Here is a 17,088-nt window from a genome sequence, read left to right as displayed (position 1 = left end):
GGGAGGGGAGCAGAGGGACCCACTGTCTTGCAGGAGATTTGGGCAAAGCCCAGGTACTTGGTACTCTCACCTGCTTGTTGTACTGCAGGACCAGAGAGCTGCTGCTGAGCATAGCTGTGTGATGGAGGGAATGGAGCAGAAACTGAGGGCAGCGGTGCTTGACAGGTTGGCTGCAGCCATCACTGCATCTGGGAACTGTTCAGGGATTTCCAGGGTCCCATTCCAGATAAAGCTGACTAATGGGAAGAGATGTTTCTGGAGTGGGTAAGCAGCTCTTCCTAGTGAGCACTGTTTCGGGATCTGATGGATCCTGGTACAGCTGGTTTGCGATCCGGTGGAGTGCTGGCGGTCATGGACTGTGTGAGGACTTTGCCTCAGGTGGTGATCCAGTTTCCATCAGACCATGTCTTTATATGTCTTCTCCCACACCAGTTGCTCATCTCAGATTCTGGCAGACCTGCCCTGGGCAGGCTTGGGAGGATGCCCCCTTCCCACAGCAGAGCAGGAAGAGTTCCCTAAGCACTGGTCTTTGCATCCAGTGCCAAGGTCACTGCCTCGCTCATGCTGTGTGCAGCGTGTGCTGCACCTCTGCTCCCAGACAGCCCTTCCCTGCCACTGTCCTGCCTCACAAGAAGCAGCCACAGACCTTTTTGAGAAGCAGGTCAGTGTGCTGGTCTGGCACAACAGCTTGAGGGACTGACCACCCTGCCGCTCAGTGTTTGTGGGTGGTCCTTCCCACATGTGCACCTGGTACTGAGCATCAGGGACTCTCTGAGATGGAGAAACTGGAGTCTCCACCTTTACCAACTGCTCAGAGGTTCTTTGAGAACTGGGTGGCCCTGGCTGCTGTGGTGCCACCACAGATCAGGCAGGAGCAGCAGAGACCCACCTGCTCAGAGCAGGTCCCAGGCGTCCAGTCTGGAGCCTGGAGCTGTGTGTGGTTGTGCTGTGCCGGGTCTGGACCGAGCACATTCCAGCGTGTACGTGGTGGTGGTGAGGCTGCTGGTGTGACAGAGGCTGTGTCCAGCCAGTCACGCTGACAAAGGTCACCATGAGAAGGACACGTGTCAGGAGGATGAGGGTCACTTCCTCTTTGCTGGTTTATCATGTGTCCTGGCAGAATTCCCCCTGGAGACGCTGCTCACTGTGTGAGAACTGCACTCTGTCCTTCCCAAGTTCTCAGATGTCACAGTGGCTGTTGTGGTGAGAGGATGGGACGGTTCTGGTGACTTCAGTATCGCTAGGAGATGGCCTTGGCATGAGCAGGGATAGTGCCCCAGGCCAGGCTGTGTCCTGCAGTGTCTGGGGCCGCTTCAGGGCTCCCTGAGGGTGAGCCTGCTCTGAGAGGTGGTCGGTGTGGTCCCCTCATGGCAGAGCCCTTGCCGAGGTGGAGGCTGGCACAGAATGTGCCCTGGAGAGGTCCAGTTAAAGACCTTACTTCTCAGGACTGCCTTCACAGTTCCTGAGTGCAGAAATCTCCTGGGGTTCATCAGATGCCAGGACAGTTTCCAGAAGCCATCGATGTGAGGGGGCTCTTAAGGATGCTTCTGTACCAAGCAAAGGTCAGGGAGCAGAGAGCCCCTTGTCCATGTTCACCTCAGCCTCCTGTTAATTTTCTGACCCGATGAGGGTCCCAAGGGCCCAGACTGATGGAGGTGGTATTGCCTAGGCTGTTCAGTTCAGTACCTGGCTCCTGGAGCTGCCATGAGGGGTGACTGAGAAGTGACTCTGGCTGCCCAGGGATTCTGCAGCAGCCCAGGGCTTGGAGTGTCTCTGCAGTGTCCATGTGAAGTCACTGCTCTGCGTGACACTCAAGAGGGCAAGTGGCCTCTGGGGACTCGGCCTGGGCAGCACAGGCAGCCTTCCATGCACCTGTCCCTGTGGATGGCAGGGATCCTGTGTGGCAGTAGGCTTGCAGGTTGGGTGTTCTGCAGAATCCTCCCTGTGAGTACAAGGAGGCACAGTTTGAGCCACAGGTGTTGGCCTCGTCAGGGGAAGGGCCTGGGTTGCCCTGAAGCCCTCCAGAAATATGTGGGTAGAGAAAGCTACTTTCTGGACTCTGACCCTGTCCTTTTCTCCCTTTTCCAGTGGCTCAGAAGGTGGTGGCTCTCCGGAAGAAGCATCAGCTGTCCATCGGCCCCTGCAAGTCCCTGCCCAACTCACCCAGCCATTCATCCGTCTCCGCAGCCTCCATTCCTTCTGTCCACATCAACCAGGTGGGGAACAGGAACAGGGGAAGCCAGGACCCCTCGTGCTCTGCACACCCCTCAGCTCACTCAGTACCCCACATGTTCAGCCTTAGGCTTATGCTGCTGCCCTGGGATGGCTCTTGGGAAGAGGAAAGTGGTGTCACCCTGGTGTTTCTGTTCATAGCCTTGAGAGATTGTGGCTGCCCCATCCCTGGAAGTGTTCAAGACCAGGTTGGACGGGGCTTGGAGCAACCTGGTCTAGTGGTAGGTGACCCTGCCCATCACAGGGATGGAACTGCATGGGCTTTAGGGTCCCTTCCTACCCAAAATCATTCTAGGGTTCTGTGATGGTTAGATGCTTGCCCTGAGGTCAGGTTTCGTGTCTGTATCTTTGGGTCTGGCTCATGGTCCCCAGACCATGTTGTGCTTCTGCAGACACACAGCAAAGCTGTGAGGAGTCTTCAGGGAGCTCCTGGACAGCAAAAAGGATCTGTGAGAGGGTCTTGCTCTGGCTACCCATGGTCCTGTTTCCCCCAGACTCAGAAAGCTGATGGTCTTGATGCACATGCAGGTGGCTTGTGAGGGGGTGTACCTGTGGAGAGGCTGTCAGGTTGAGGGACAGCACGTGTAGCTGGTGAGTTTTTCACAAAGGGATTGACTTTGAAGCTCCAGGTGTATTGGAAACTTCTAACCCTGGGAGGACTCCTGGTCCTCCAGTGTGGGACCTTGTCCCTGCACAGACCTGAGCCATGTCTGCAGCCACTGCCTGGACCCTTACATGGGGAATTTTCAAATACCCCCATGAAGTTTATACCTGGCTGTAGAGGCTTCTAAAGCTGGACTGCAAGTAGGCAGATGCAGGTTTTTGTGGAGACCTGTGCCAGCTTCCAGGTGCTCTGGGTCACCTGGACACCAGCAAGTTCAGGTGAAGTCTGTGGGCAGTTGAATGGGCTGCTGGGAGAGGCTGCAAAGCCGGATTCTGTCAGAACTTGTTCGTGTCTAGGAAGCTGGGGACAAATTCAAGGGGAGACATTCAGGGTGGAGAACAAAGGAAAATACAGATTTAAGTGTATCTGGTAATTTGAGGGTTTTCTTAGCAGACAAATTGTGTGCAGTCAGAGCCTGGTTGGGAAGGAGAAGCCACCTGTGCTGGAAGGGGAGCAAGGGGCCCCTTTCCTTGGGGGGAGGTGGACACTTGTTTAGTGTTGTCTCCCCTGTCTGGTACCAGAGCTGCTGTGTCCCTCCTTAGGAGTGTTTTTTTCCTGAGCAGGCTGCTTCTCTGGGGCCTGAGAGCATTCCCTTCCCCCAGACTGTCCTTTTTCCTTCCACCAGGAGCTGCCCATGAGGTCTGCTTCCCTGCATAGCTTTGTGTCCAGAGAGAGGGGATGCCATTGGAGGTGGGAGGATGTTCTACTCCAGGCCTGGTCTCCTGGCCCAGGCTGCAGGGACAGCTCTGTCCTCTGTAGCTGCTGGTGGAGAAGGCACTTCTCTGGGAATGGGAGCAAGAGGTCCCCACAAAGGGCTGCTTATGGCAGGCAGGAGCTGTGAGCCAGCCTTGCCCCTCTGCTTGTCCTGGGCATGTCTCTTCTGGAAGTAGCTTTATGCTACTGGCTGAGCTGAGCTAACATTTTTGGAAATGGCCACTGTTTTGTCTGCTCTGCCAGTCCAGCACCATTACTGGGAGAGGAGGGACACCAGAGGACCCTGGTGATTTTGTCACCTGTCTGTCCAAAGGGCTTCTTTCTCCTGGGACAGCAGTGCTGTGGGAGTGTCCTGGTGTTCTTGCACAGTGGAGGATCCTCTTGGGAACCAGCCAAAGACCCTGGTTTCATTCTGCCTTTGGGAGTCTGGGATTTTTTTCTTTTATTCTGCAGCAGTGCCCAGTACCTGGAGGACACTGCTCCATCCATGGGGAGGGGAAGGGAGCTACAGGAGCAGGTTAGCCCTGGTCAGCGTTTTCCACCAGCTCTCACGAGTCACCAGAAGTGCATAGTGGGTCCTGATCCTGAGTTCCATGTTCAGCATCTCCCTGGTCCTCTGGTGTGGCAGGAGCCAGGGCCGGCCCCAGAGTCCTGTGCTCCCTCAGGGACACAGGTCTGTCCCTCAGGCCTTCCCAGCAGCTTGAGGGTTGTGGGTCTGCACCCATCGGAGCAGGCTCCTTAGATCCCCTGGAACCCTGCAGCCCCAGGGAAAGCTCTTGCCTGCTGCCTTGGGCTCTGCTCTCCCTGTCCTGCCCGTACCTGTCACTGGGCAAGCAGGTTGGATGGGTTTGGGAGCCCCATTCCCCACTTGGCCCTGACTCCCACCTGGCTCCTTCTTGGCAGCTCCTGGCCCTCGCCTGCAGGGAGGGGGTGGGAGTTTCTCGGACCAGTAGCTGCTTGCAGCACCTGCTGAGTTGTTCCACCTGATTCCCTCACTGTTGCTGCCCTGTTCTCAATCCTTCTTCAGGGCCTCTGGGATGCCTTTGGGAATTCCCCAGGCTGTGGGTGAGTCACCATTGCGTTCACTGTGGGATGGGAGTCTGTCTTTCTGCCAGGGAACTGGTTCCCAGCAGCTGGCAGGAGGTAAGGCAGGTACCCCACATAGGTACCTGGCAGGGAAGTGGGTGCTCCCCTGGGCCTCAAGAGCTGCTGCTGTCCCCACCACGCTCTGGGCTGCCCAGTGTCCAGGCTTTGATCCAACGGCCTCGCTCTGCCTTCCTGCACGGGCTCTCTGGGGACACTGGGAAGGCCTTCACCCAGACTTCAGTGAGAGAGCATGTGAGAGAGGTGGAAAATTAAAGTTTGCACGTGAAACGAAGCCCCAGGGACAGCTGACCTGAGCTGTTAACAGCTCTCTCCGGCCTACCATGGCATGTTCAGGCAGAGCTCAGGAGCTGCAGCAGCGGGCGTTGGCATTTCCTCATGGAAACCTGTGTCCCGTTGCATGCTTGGCTCATGGTGCCCCCATTCCAGGGTTTGTACACTCCTCTGTCTTCTGCCCTCTTCCTGCAGATGCCAAGTCAGTGTTTACTGTTTGCTTGCACTCTTCTACTCAGAACCCTTCCCAAATTTCTGTGTTCCGCCTCAGGCCTCGTTATACCAGGAATTACAGCCCCTTGATTCCAGCTGTGTTCTGCCCTGCCCAGGCACCCCGTGGCATTGTTGATGCTCTTCCACCCGTTATGCCTTAATGGGAAGGATCTGTCCCAGATGTGTTTTACCAGGTTTCCAGCTCCCACTGTGTTCTCAGATTCCGATGGTGACCACAGGTAGTTGTTCCAGTCCATCAGCAAAGTACCTGCCAGGAGCAGATACTGGGTACATGCCCAGACCTGTCATCTTGTCAGGGTTCTCCCACATCCCTGCAATTTGTCCTGGGTCCCTGGATCCCACTGAAGTTCTGCAGTTCCCTGTTCCAGTGGAGCGGTGTGGTGGCTCGGGTTTGCCTGTCTGAGCTGCTCTCTGTGTTCGGGGAATTTCTCCTCTGCCCCCAAACTCATGGGATCAGCCCTCCCACTTGCCTTCACAGTGTGGTGCAAGCCATCCTCCAGCCCCAAAACCCTTCCTGAGGTTTGGCTGGCTATGATACACAGGAGGCTCAAAGGCCAGTGTTCTTTATTGCCCAAGGACTGTAACCTTGGCTCCAGCACCAGGCAGACTCAGGCTAAGGAAAGTTATTCCAAGCAGGCAGAAATGACACACAAGGTTACAGGGACTATGAAAAATATAAACCAGGATTTAGCAAGATTTGTTCCTTGGAGCTTTAGTGTCCATCACCTACATCCACAGGGTTTGTCCCAGCTGCTCTGGCAGGAGCTCAGACTCTACATCCTCTACTGAACCGGGTCCTCCCCACAGTCATCATGAATGTGCTGTCAAGGTCCCTGAAAGGCACTGAGCATAGCTAGGAGCCAACCTTGAAGGGGTCCAGGCCTCTGGGCAGCTTGTGCCTGGCTCACTGGTCCACATGGCACATTCTCTGTGCTGCAGCATCTGCCTTCTCTTCCCTCACACTTGGAGTAGTTCTCTTTCTTTGACCTGGTTCACACAGTTAAACAATGACTGCACACATGTTGTTATGCCTCATCCAAGACTTGAATTGTCTCAGCAGATCCTCTCCCACTTGTTGGCCCTGGGTCTCTGCAGCTCTTCCTTCATCGCAGCCCCTGCAGAACTCTTGTGAGTGCTGGGCCCATGGTTCACAGGAGCTCTCTCTGTTGAAGGCTTTGGCAAGAAGTCACTGGCAGGAGAGGCCTTCTCTTAAGAGAGGAAAGTTCTCTTGTGTGTCCTCTCACATTTCTTTGTCAAAGATGAGAGGATCCATGGCTTGGGTGAAGGTTGCACCTCTCTCTGGGGCTGGGCTGTGCCTGTGGTGCTGCCTGGGCCATCGATGCTGCCACTCTGTGAGTGTGGGAGCTGGGAGGAGGTGGGCTGCCCTTGCTGGGGTGCTGGAGCTCTTATGCCCTTCTAGGGGCAGCTCTTCTGTGTGTTTCTGGAATACTGTTCCAGAGCTGCCAGGGAGCTCGGGCTGCTGTGTGCTGTGTTGTAGTGAGACATCCTGTCCTGCAGATCTGAAATGCTTCTGTGCAGTGATTGCTCCTGGGACCTCCCTAAGCTCCCGTCCAGGTGGCTCCCCACAGAGCTGGCGTGGGCAGGGTTGGAGTGAGCAGCCTTGTCTGGAGGAGATGTTTTGGTGACGTGGGTGCACGGCTAAGTGGTTGGGTCTTCCCCTTGCTGTGAAGTCCAGCAAGGTGTTAGTGAAGACCCACCATGTTGTCCCACGTGTTCCCAGGCACAGGCCACTGCAGCCAAGGCCACAGTGGTCTGCAGGCATGGGAGTTGTGTGCCAGTCTCGGAGTGTGCTTGGATAAACCTCCAAAGCAGCAGCAGAGGTGGGTTTCACACAGACTGTGAGCTTGGGGTGCGGCACCCTGTGCTTCAGGACACTGGAAAGGCGAGGGCTGGAGTCCTGGGGACACACCTGGAGTCCTGGGGACTCGCATCCGCTCTGGCATCATGGCTGTCCTCGTGGGACAGGGAAGGAGGGGAGGCTCTGGGCTACCTCACAGCCCTGTGTCTGATGGGCTCAGTGGAGGGGAGGGCTCTCACTGTCCTAGGGGAGCGATCCCAGTCCCTTGGAATGTTCTCCTAAAATGTTCTGAGAGTACGTGGAGGTGCCCAGCCATGCCCCTCTGCTGGGTGGGGCTGCCCCTCTGCTCCTGGCTTGCTCCACGCCTGTGTCTGGAAGGGCTTCAGCTGGGTCTCTCTGGGCATTTGCTGCCCTTCACTGTCAGTTTCAGAACTTGAACATTTTACTGGGGGAAAAACTAGAGCAGAAGGATGGGAAAGGCTTCCTGAGCTCTACAGTCAGGCAGCAGCAGTGCTTGATCTGGGATGTCTCTGAGTTGTCCAGAGAGGTTGTGGATTCCCCATCCCTGGAAGTGTTCAAGGCCAGGCAGGATGGGACTTGGAGCAATCTGGTCTAGTGGAAGATGTCCGTGCTCATGGCAGGAGGTTGGAACTAAATGGTCTTTAAGGCTCCTTCCAGCCCAGTCTGTTCTGGGATTCTGTGATTCTATGGATGTCACCCCGTCCCAGTCCTGTGCTGCACTCCCTGCCCCGCTGCAATGGGTGAGTGGGTGGATGGTGTTCCTGCAGTCGTGCCTCCAGGCAGCCTGTCTCTGTCTGACCATCCCCTCTCCTTCTGCCCCAGGCCACCAACGGTGGAGGAGCCTTCAGCGACTACTCCTCCTCTGTGCCCTCCACCCCAAGCATCAGCCAGCGGGAGCTGCGGATTGAGACCATTGCTGCCTCCAACACCCCCACCCCCATCCGCAAGCAGTCCAAGCGGCGCTCCAACATCTTCACGGTAAGCGGCACGGGGGCCCGGGACCTCTGGGGTGGGTTTTCAGGGGAGGAGAGGGGAAGAGAGCGAGTCAAGGCAGCCTGACCGGACGGGCTGTCCTTCACAGTGACCTGTGCAGTGCTGGCAGGAGGGCTGGGTGGCTGGAGATGCAGGAACGTGCGTGTGTGTGGGAGGGACCTTCTGCGCGTGCAGGGACCGTGGTGCTGACAGCTGCTTCTGTCAGGGTGTGCATGCATGGGGGGGCACCTGGGAGCAGGACATTCCTTGCACATGTAGGAGTGTGCATCTGTGCACTCGTGTGTGTGTGTACAGTTTGTGTGTGAGCAGAGCTCCTGCTTGTTTATGGGGAATGCACCTGTGTGTGCACAGCACCAGTGACTCTGCTCTTCCTCTCCTTGGGGCTGTGTCCCCCGGGCGTGGCACAGAGCCCTTTGCTACTGGGAGCCCTGAATGGTGCCAGTGGTGCTGTGTCCAGTGGTGCTGTGCAGAGCCCAGCACCTGGCACGGGACCCCACTCGCTCCAGTTCCCAAGCCCTGTGTCTGTGTGACTTGAGCAGCACACTGGGAGCTGCCACGGGCACGGAGGGAGGGGAGGCAGAGGGGAGGCAGCGAAGCCCCTGGTGGAGCAGGGTACGTTTTCAGCTCTTCCCTGTGCTGGTTGCCCTGCAACCTGCCTCTCCACACGCTCCCACCATGCACACACTGTCCATGCAGCGTGCACAGTCCTGCCCTCACACTCACCCTCGCTGTTACTGCAGCCATGAGTGTCCCCTCGCTGTGAGTACACACGTGTCCCAGTCCTGTGTCTAGCATAGGTGTAGCCCTCTGTTCCCCATGTATGTGTGTGGGCTCCGGCCTCGCTCCTCTCCCCACCTCAATGTGCTTTCCAGCCACCATTGCTCAGCACACTGTGTCTGCTGTCTGTGGCACCGGCCACCACTAAGTCCTTGTACCTGTTGCACCGTGTCACCCTTGTGACCAGACCACACAAATGCAGTGTCCCATGCCCCATCCCTCCCACTGCACCATTGGCATCCCAAATTCCACTCTCCTTGTGCTGGGAGTGTGCCCATCTCCCTTGGCTTCTGACATCCTGGAAGCTTCTGTGCTGATGTCCTGAATGCTCTGTGCACTCCCTCTGATTGCACTTCATGCACCCCCAGCTCTCTGTGCACGCCCCTGCTCCATGCTCACCCTGTCCCTGTGCTGTGGGCGGGTGGGTTGTGCCCCCCAGCCCTCCTGATAGCACACACCGTTCCTCACAGCCGGTCCCCGCTCCCAGCGCATGGTTGTTCCCTCACTGCCCTTCAGTCCGTGCTCACCCCTGCTGCGGATCCGTGTCCATGGCCATGCCTTCCGCTCTCCCTGGTGCTGAGGGATGCTCCCCCTCCCCGCCGTTCTCTCGTGCTTGCTGCTGTGCCCTGTGCTCGGGCGCTCGTGCCGTGCCACCCGTCCTGCTGGCTGCGCACCATCGGGCTGGACTCGCCGTCAGCTCATGCTCACTCTCTCTGGAGCCCCATGCTCGCTCTTGTGGGGTGGGCACACGCTCGGGGGAGGAGGAGGGCGGCTTGCTGCGGGGCTTATGCTTGTTGGCTGTGGACGCCATCATCCGTGCAGGCTCTCACGTGCTCACCCATCCTGGGCTCACGCTTGCTCGCTGCCGCGGGGTCACCTGGGCTCGGCCGGCGCGCGCTCACTCGCCGCGGGGCTGGGGCTCACCTCACCTGCTTGCTCGTGTGCTGGTGCACATCCATGGCTCACGTTGACGTCTTCACCCATCTGGTCGTGGCAGCAGCAGCAGCTCCTGACACCTCCTCCTGCAGTGGGACAGGGCGAGGGAGGGCAGGGAAGGAAAGGGCAGGCTGTTTTCTGCCTCTAGCTTTTCCCAGGCAGGCAGCTCAGGTGTAGCCAGCAACCCCCATCCCTACGGGGTCCCCAGGTGAGCACAGGCCTGTCCAAGGTGTGGTGCTTGGCTCAGCTCCAGGAGCCACTGCAGCCCCAGTCCCGAGCCGTGCCTGGTTCCTTCACTTCTCCTCTCCTCTCCTCTCCTCCTCGTCCTCTCCTTCTCCTCTCTCCTGCTCTCACTCCCCTCCCACTCCCCTCCCACTCCTCACCGGATCACACCCCCCCAGTGGGGTCTGAGTGCCCCAGAGCTCCAGGTGGAGGCAGACTCTGTGCCCGCCCGCGCCCTGAGGCGCCCACCCGCACCCAGCCCCTGGCCCCCACCCCGACTGCTGCTGCCGCCGGCGCCCGCTCTGTGGCCTGTCCGTGCTGTCCGCTGGTGCCCATCGCTGACAGACTCGTGTCCGTGTTCTGAGTATAACTTGCCAAACTCTTTATTCTTTCGATATTTGCAGATATGTGCCACTGTTTCCAACTTTTCATCAACAAAAAGGCCTTTCCAACTCCTTCCAAATTAGAAGATCCAGGTGGTTACACACGGCACCTCTGTACAAATTCTCTCACTTTTCATTGCCTCTCCAGGGCCGGATAAGGGATGGGCACTGGGATTGATCTAAGATTAGAGGCTCGCCCGCCCTCCAGCCAGCATGGGTCCCCCCCTCGGAGACACGCAGGAGCCTTTTAAATCCCCCCAATGTAAAGTCTAGGAAGCGCTGAGACGGCCTGCGCCTGCACTTTAAGCTGGGACATTTCTGGGCCTGCTGGATGCTGTCTAGGCACTGCCCGTGCTCGGGGATGCCAGACGGACGACCCTCCTGGGATGGGAAGACCTGCAGACCCTCTGGGACCGGGCGACAGCCACGTGTGGAGCTGGATGGGCCAAAAGACGCTTTGCTGCTGCCTGCGGAAGCCGCTGCAGCGCCTGCCGCTAGCGCTCCGCTCCTTCCTCCCTCCTGCACCTCTGCAGCCTGCATGGACTCCTGCTCCTCCTCCTCTTCCTCCTCGCAGCCGAGCAGCCATCTGTGTCTCTTTAGTTTCCTTCTCTTTCGATCTCTTTGTTTGGTTCTGGGCCCAAAAGCCGGTGAATCGGTGTCCCAGGCGCGCGGGGCTTGTGTCCCTTTCTGATCCAAAGCACATGGGGCGCTCCCGGACTGAGGGGGTGTGTAGGACGCTCCAGAGAGACGCTGCCGCTGCCTCCTGCCATTGTTGTGACTCTGAATGTATTGGTTGTGCTCCATGCCGTGTATGACTTGGTATTTCCCTCTGTCCTAAGCACTTTGAATGAGTTCTGCTCAACAGACTGTAAATTTCATATTGTATTTATTGGAGTTTGCTCTCCCCGCGGCCCTCGGGCGCCGGCGGGTCCCGCTCTCGCCGCTCTAGACGTGTGGTAGATATTTATTGTCCATGCTCTTTTGTAAGGGGCTGGTATCTCCGCCCGGTGACCTGTGCTACTTTGTATGGTGCAAGTGTGTTACCAGAATAAATCTGTTGGATTAGTAGAGGTGTGAGTTCCTTCACTGCCTGAGCCTCTCCTGCTTCCATCCATGCTCCACCTGCATCCCATGCCATTTGTGTCTGTCTCCATGTCCTGTGTGCCCCGCGGGAGGGGGGGCCGAGGTAGCCCCGCTCTGCCAGGAGAAGGACAGCTGTGCTTGCAGTGGGGGGAGAGGAGAGCTTGCCGGGGGGGCTGGGCTGGAGTGTCCCTAGAGGGGCCAGCTGCTCCGTGCACTGGGAGAGCTGGCCTGGGGGAGAGTGGAGTGGTCTGGTCCGGAGCCTGCTGGGGACAGGGGGGCCATGCGTTTTGGTCTCCTGTGCCCACCTCTAACAGACCTCTGTCTCTTCTCTTCCAGTCTCGGAAGGGCGCGGACCCGGAGCGGGACAAGAAGGTGCCGGAGTGTAAAGCGGACAGTATTGGCAGCGGGCGGGCCATTCCCATGAAGCAGGTTCGATGCTCCCCCTTTGAGTAGAGTCCCTGGGGTGCAGTCTGGGGGCCTTCACTCAGCACGGGAGCACTGGGGGTCAGTGTCCCTCAGCACCAGTCGGGCCCAGTGGCAGGGGGGTACTGGGGCTGCTGACGTGGAGCCCCTGCCATATGCAGGTGGGGGGCGCAGGGTGGGGGCTGCAGCGAGGGCTGCCGGGGGCTGTGTGGGGGCTGAGGCAGGAACTGCTGGGGAAACTGCAGTGGGAGGCTGACGGGGCTCTGGCTGGGGGGCTGGTGGGGTGCTGCACAGGGGGTTGTTGAGGGAACTTCAGAGGGGAGCTGTGGGGGGACTGCAGTGATGGCTGCCGAGGGAGCTACTGGGGTGACTGCGGCGTTGGCGACGACTGCAGAGCGGTTCCAGCAGATGGCATCCACACCCTGCGCCTACCATAGCCCTGCTGCAGCCTCACTCTGCTCCCTTTCTGCTCTTCTCCTGTGCCTCTCCACTCCTGCTCCCGCTCTGGCCTCACTGCCCTCCAGCAGGACAGGAGAGGGCCTCCCCTTCTCGTGGGCTACTGCAGAAAGCTGTGAGCACAGTACCAACACTGTGAACTACTGGGAATCCAAGGAGGCCCTGCTTGCTCTGGCAGCAGCATGTTCGGGTCCTGCCTTCTGGCTTCCAGGAAGCTGAAGCTGCCTGGAACTGACCTGGAGCATTGCCTGCCCGTGTCCGTCACTGGCAAGCAACGATGGGTAACGTCCGAGTTAGCCAAGCGGTGTGGATTGGGGGGATACCTTGCACTGGGATTTCCTTGCACAATGGACAAGGCGGATCCATACACTGCTTGGCAGTGCCTGGCTGTGCCCCTGCCTTGCACCTCATGCCCGCCTTGCGGGTTCATTTCCCCACCATGGCCCCCACTAGCCTCTCCATGCCCCGTGTGCCCCCCATGCTGCCAGGGCTGAGCTGTGCTGCACAGAGCCAGTTGTCTCTCTGCATCGTGGGAGCAGGAGGAGACAGATCCTGTCTACCTGGTACCATTCCATGCTGAGATTCCCTGGGGAAGGAGGGCTTGTTGAGGCCAGGCTGGCTGAGGAATTGGAGGGGTGGGTCAGAAGAGAGAGACTCTGTTCCCTGCTGGAGCTGCCAGAGCTCCTGCACTTCCCAACCCATAGAGTAATCCTGTGGCTGGCTTGCATAGGGCTGCTGGTGCCCCTGGCAGGGGAGCATGCTGGAAAGAGGGTGACACTGGGAGGGCAGCGTTGCGAGGGTTGGCTCTGGGGATCGGTAACAGGGGAAGCAATGCCAGGGCAGGGGCTGTGGGGCTCTGCTCCCAGGGTGCCAGGGGTTGGTACAGCCCAACAGGAAGGGACAGCCAGCTCTCTGTGGCACAGGTGCTGTTAGTGTGCAGTGGGTTGCTTGCGTGCAGTGGGTTGCTGTTGGTTTGCAGTGGATTGTTGTTGATTTGCAGTGGCAGTGCCCATGTGCTCTTATTTTGGGTCAGCCCAGCCCGGGCATTGGGAAAAGTGGTGTGCAGTTGTTCCGTGGTGAGGAATGGGAGGCTGAGAGCAGAGCAGCTGAAACCCATAGTGGGACCTTACGTGGCTCCCCAGAACCTGCTGCTGCCTGACAGAGGGCTGGTCCTGGGAGCCCTCCTGTCGTCTTGGTTGTCTGGACCTATGGGGGTTTTTTTTGAGGATCTCACTCCACTTGGCAGGGCAGGATGCGTCCCTTACCTGCTCCTGTGTCTCCGTACTGCTGACAGGGCCTGGCCTTGTCTGGTCTGCCAGATGATGTGGTGCTGTAGTGGGATTGCTGTAGGCAGGACAGTGCTGTTCCTGTGTGGAACAGGGGGAGAACTGGGACCGACAGAGGCCCAGGTCTGCAAACACAACATGTACATCCTTTCTGGGCTTAGCAAGGAGAAGGAGATGCCAAACTGCTGCCTGGTTCAGGACTAAGTGGAGAGACCCGTTCATGCAGCAGCAGCTCCCCATGAGAGCCCAGAGCAAAATGTTTCTGGGGGAGATCCCTGTCCTTGCCTGGCACCTCCCATAGCCAGAGCTTCAGGAGGTGATTTTGCAGAGATCTTGGCAGTGTTTATACAGGAACATGCAGGAGAGGAAGTGGTGTTGAACAGGTGGATACCAGCTGGTGCTGGTGGCTCTTCTTCCTCAGGCTACAGGTTACACTGTGCTGGAGGTGCTGGCCCTGGGCGGGGCTCAAGGCTGCAGAGCACCACTGTGACCTGTCTCCTGGGACATTGTGGCACCTTGAATCACTGCCCTTCTGCTGCTGGAATTAAACAGTGGTGCTGCAGCATCTTAGGCAGGTGTGGAGTTGTGGTCTTCAAGGAGGACTTGGCTGATATCCACAGCTGGGCTGTGGGGACGGGGTCAGTGTGAACATGCAGAGTCCAGAGTGATGTCCCTACTGCAACCCTTCTCCACGAGGAATGATGACTTGGTACCACCAATGGAAAGAGGACCAAAGACTCACAGGAGCTGTTGCTCTTCATCACAGAGATTCGGGACAGGGGATGGTTGCTCTGTTCCCTGGTGGGGACCTTCCTCTTCTGATGGATCATGGAGGTCTAGTTGCATGCTGTCTCTTTGCAGGGCAGTAGGAGAGGAGGATCTTAAGTTACTGGTGGTCCTGCCCAGCTGTAAGAGCTGTGAAGCCGGTGGGTTTAGGGCTGTGAGTGGCAAACGTGCTGGACCTTCTGGTTGAGTATGTGTCCAGTGTTCCCTTGGTGTGGGCACCGCTGGGATGTTGGCAGCACAGCTGTGTTCAGTGCTGGGGCTGCTGGCATGTGACCTTGGGAGCAGTTGAGTTCTTCTGCTTGGAAGAACGAGTCCATGGTTACGTCACCAGCTGGTGGCTGAAGGCAGTCGGTTGACTGCCTGACAGACTCCCGTGTGACTCCTGTGACCCACGACCTGTTCCTGGCCTCTGTGGGGACAGAACAAGCACTGCGAAGTGCTGGCAGCCCCATCAGCACACCAGGCATGGAGTTTGCATGGAGCCAGGATGTGGGAAGCTGGGCTGGGTGCTGCAGAAAGGAGAAACTTTGGGGAGACTTGGCTGAGAAGGGACATGTGCTACCACAACAGGGTGCCTGGTTATCACTTGTCACCACCTTCTCTAGCACATCACCTCTGGGTGACCTAATCTGTCTCCCTTAATGCACATCTGGAAAAGATGTGTTGGGGAAACACATCTGGAAAAGAGAGTGTTGGGGCCCCTCAAGACCTGGAACAGCACCTCTGCTCCCTCTGGGCTGCAGGGACAACTGGTGCCTGTGCCGGGGGTGTTCTGTGCCGGGGACTCAGGATCTCTGTGCCACAGTGTCCCTGTGCCACAGTGTCCTTTCAGTGATGGTCCTGCAAGGCTGGAAGAGCTCCCTCATAGCTGGACACTTGTCTCCAAGAAGTGGGTTAATTGGGCTGGGAGATGAAGCTTCCCCAGCTGTTTGTTGCCAGGAATGAACTCCTAATTGCACATCTACCAGATCTTTCTGGGAAGGCTGCATGGAGCTTGCCAGCAGCCTGGGGGTCCCTCAGCCCCTGGCCTGGCTCCGCTCGGGCCGTGCACTCCAGCAGGGCCCAAGGCGGGTGACTCCTCCTCCTTGGGAGCTGGGATCATGCTGGGAGCTTAGATTACATTTAAATTGCCATTTGCATTTTCCAATCAATACGCGACTTTACAATTAAGTTTGGTGTTAAAATTCTTAGCAAAAAGTGAGTGGAAGGGAGATTTGTGGAGTAAACGAGTCCTCTGGGGGCCATCGCCGCTCCCTGCTTCATTACGCTGCATATTGCTGCTGCTGCTTTTACTGTGCAGCAGCACAGCCCAGCGCGGCAGAGCCGTGCGGCCCACGGAATGCCGGGAGAGGGAGGAACAGTGGGGAAACGAAGAGGGTCGGGCTCTCCTGCCTTTCGGCTTTGGCTGCTCCTACCCTTTGCACGTGACTTCCATATGGGAAGAAACTTGTGGAAGAGTCATTTGCTGCAAGTCTTCCCAGGAGGTGCAGAGGGAGACTGAGGAGCACAGGGGTCTTGCTGGTCTTGGAGCTGTGAGGAGCCTGGCCAGGACCAGGAACACGAGGGGATGGCCTCAGCCATGGGCAGAAAGCCATTGTATTGCATTAGGTATTTATTTACACCTTGTAATTGCTCCTGGGTTTGGACTCTTGTGCCTCCTGGCTCACAAAAATGGGCTGCAGTGCTGGATCCTCCTTTCTGGCTCTGGGTCTGGTTGTGCTTCTTAGTGCTTCTTAGTTTACCAAGTTCCAGGTTTGAGGCTGAAGTAAGCGCAGCCAAACCTTTCTCTGCAGGCAGCACAATTTTGGGGCAGTCTGGAAGTGTTGAAGCAGGTATTTTGTAACACCAAGGTGCATCAGGTACAAGACACATTGTGTCTTGAGAAGAGGAGAGGTAGCTGGAGCTGTCAGGCTGTGGAACCAAGCTGGGTTTAAGGGATCATCATGCCCAGAAGGGATTATTACATACCCAGAAGGGATCTTCGTGGTCAGAAAGGAATTGTCACACCCTGAAGCCAGAGAATTTCACACAGTGACTTTGAGCCAGGTCTGTAACTTCACCCTGGTCTGAAGCAGATTTGTTTGAAAAATACTGAACAAATGTTGGACACAGGTTTACCATTTATGACCACACTTGTTCTCAGTCATGAATATGCTTTGAGACCTTGCACTTGACCAGTTTTCACTCCATCCATTACTGGCTCTGGATTTTGTACAGCTGGTGTGTAAGGGTGTTGCTGCTCAGTTAAAGTAACTGACGGGAAGCTAAAAACAGTGTGTCAGCAGAGCCATCAGATATTGCATGTCACCCAAGGTAGGTAGCTCCTCTGCTGTCCCATCTGCACCAGCTGGCATTGGCTGCTCTGCTCTCCTCTCAGTTTTTTCCCATCACTCCTTGCTGTGGCTTTTCCACACATTTGCCTGGTGTGAGTGTCCGGCTGCTATTCCGAGGGTCATTGCTTGTCCCCTGGCAGATGTCAGCAGAGCAGGAGCTGCTGGTCAGCTGCCACATTCCACAACATGTTCCATCTAGTACCTTCTGACTGCCACTGAGTGAGCATTTTGTCCCATCCCCTCGGAGCTCTTGAGGGGCAGGAGGGCAAGGGATCTGATCCTGGCAAGGGATCCGATCCTGCCCCCCCACAGCTTCGCACTCGCTGCTCTGTTTCGCTGTCTCATCCCT

General features: G+C 57.4%; 1 protein-coding gene across 3 annotated transcripts in view; it reads left to right on the top strand.

Annotated features, from left to right (window-relative positions):
- The window catches only part of AGAP3 (ArfGAP with GTPase domain, ankyrin repeat and PH domain 3), a 105,899-nt gene that overhangs the window by 48,570 nt on the left and 40,241 nt on the right, over window positions 1-17,088 (top strand). For 2 of the 3 annotated variants that reach the window (XM_050334637.1, XM_050334636.1), the window contains exons 7-9: window positions 2,089-2,216; window positions 7,884-8,039; window positions 11,792-11,884. In XM_050334637.1, the coding sequence (XP_050190594.1) occupies window positions 2,089-2,216; window positions 7,884-8,039; window positions 11,792-11,884 (377 nt within the window). Of the gene's footprint in view, window positions 1-2,088; window positions 2,217-7,883; window positions 8,040-10,393; window positions 11,441-11,791; window positions 11,885-17,088 lie in introns of those variants that run through there. The other variant, XM_050334638.1, reaches the window with a different exon arrangement.

Source organism: Myiozetetes cayanensis, unplaced genomic scaffold (assembly GCF_022539395.1).
Source record: "Myiozetetes cayanensis isolate MyiCay16 unplaced genomic scaffold, myiCay2020 scf57, whole genome shotgun sequence".
In the NCBI taxonomy this organism is placed as follows: domain Eukaryota; kingdom Metazoa; phylum Chordata; class Aves; order Passeriformes; family Tyrannidae; genus Myiozetetes; species Myiozetetes cayanensis.
The sequence above is the reverse complement of the archived record's forward strand: the minus strand, read 5'-3'. Positions and strand labels throughout refer to the sequence as shown.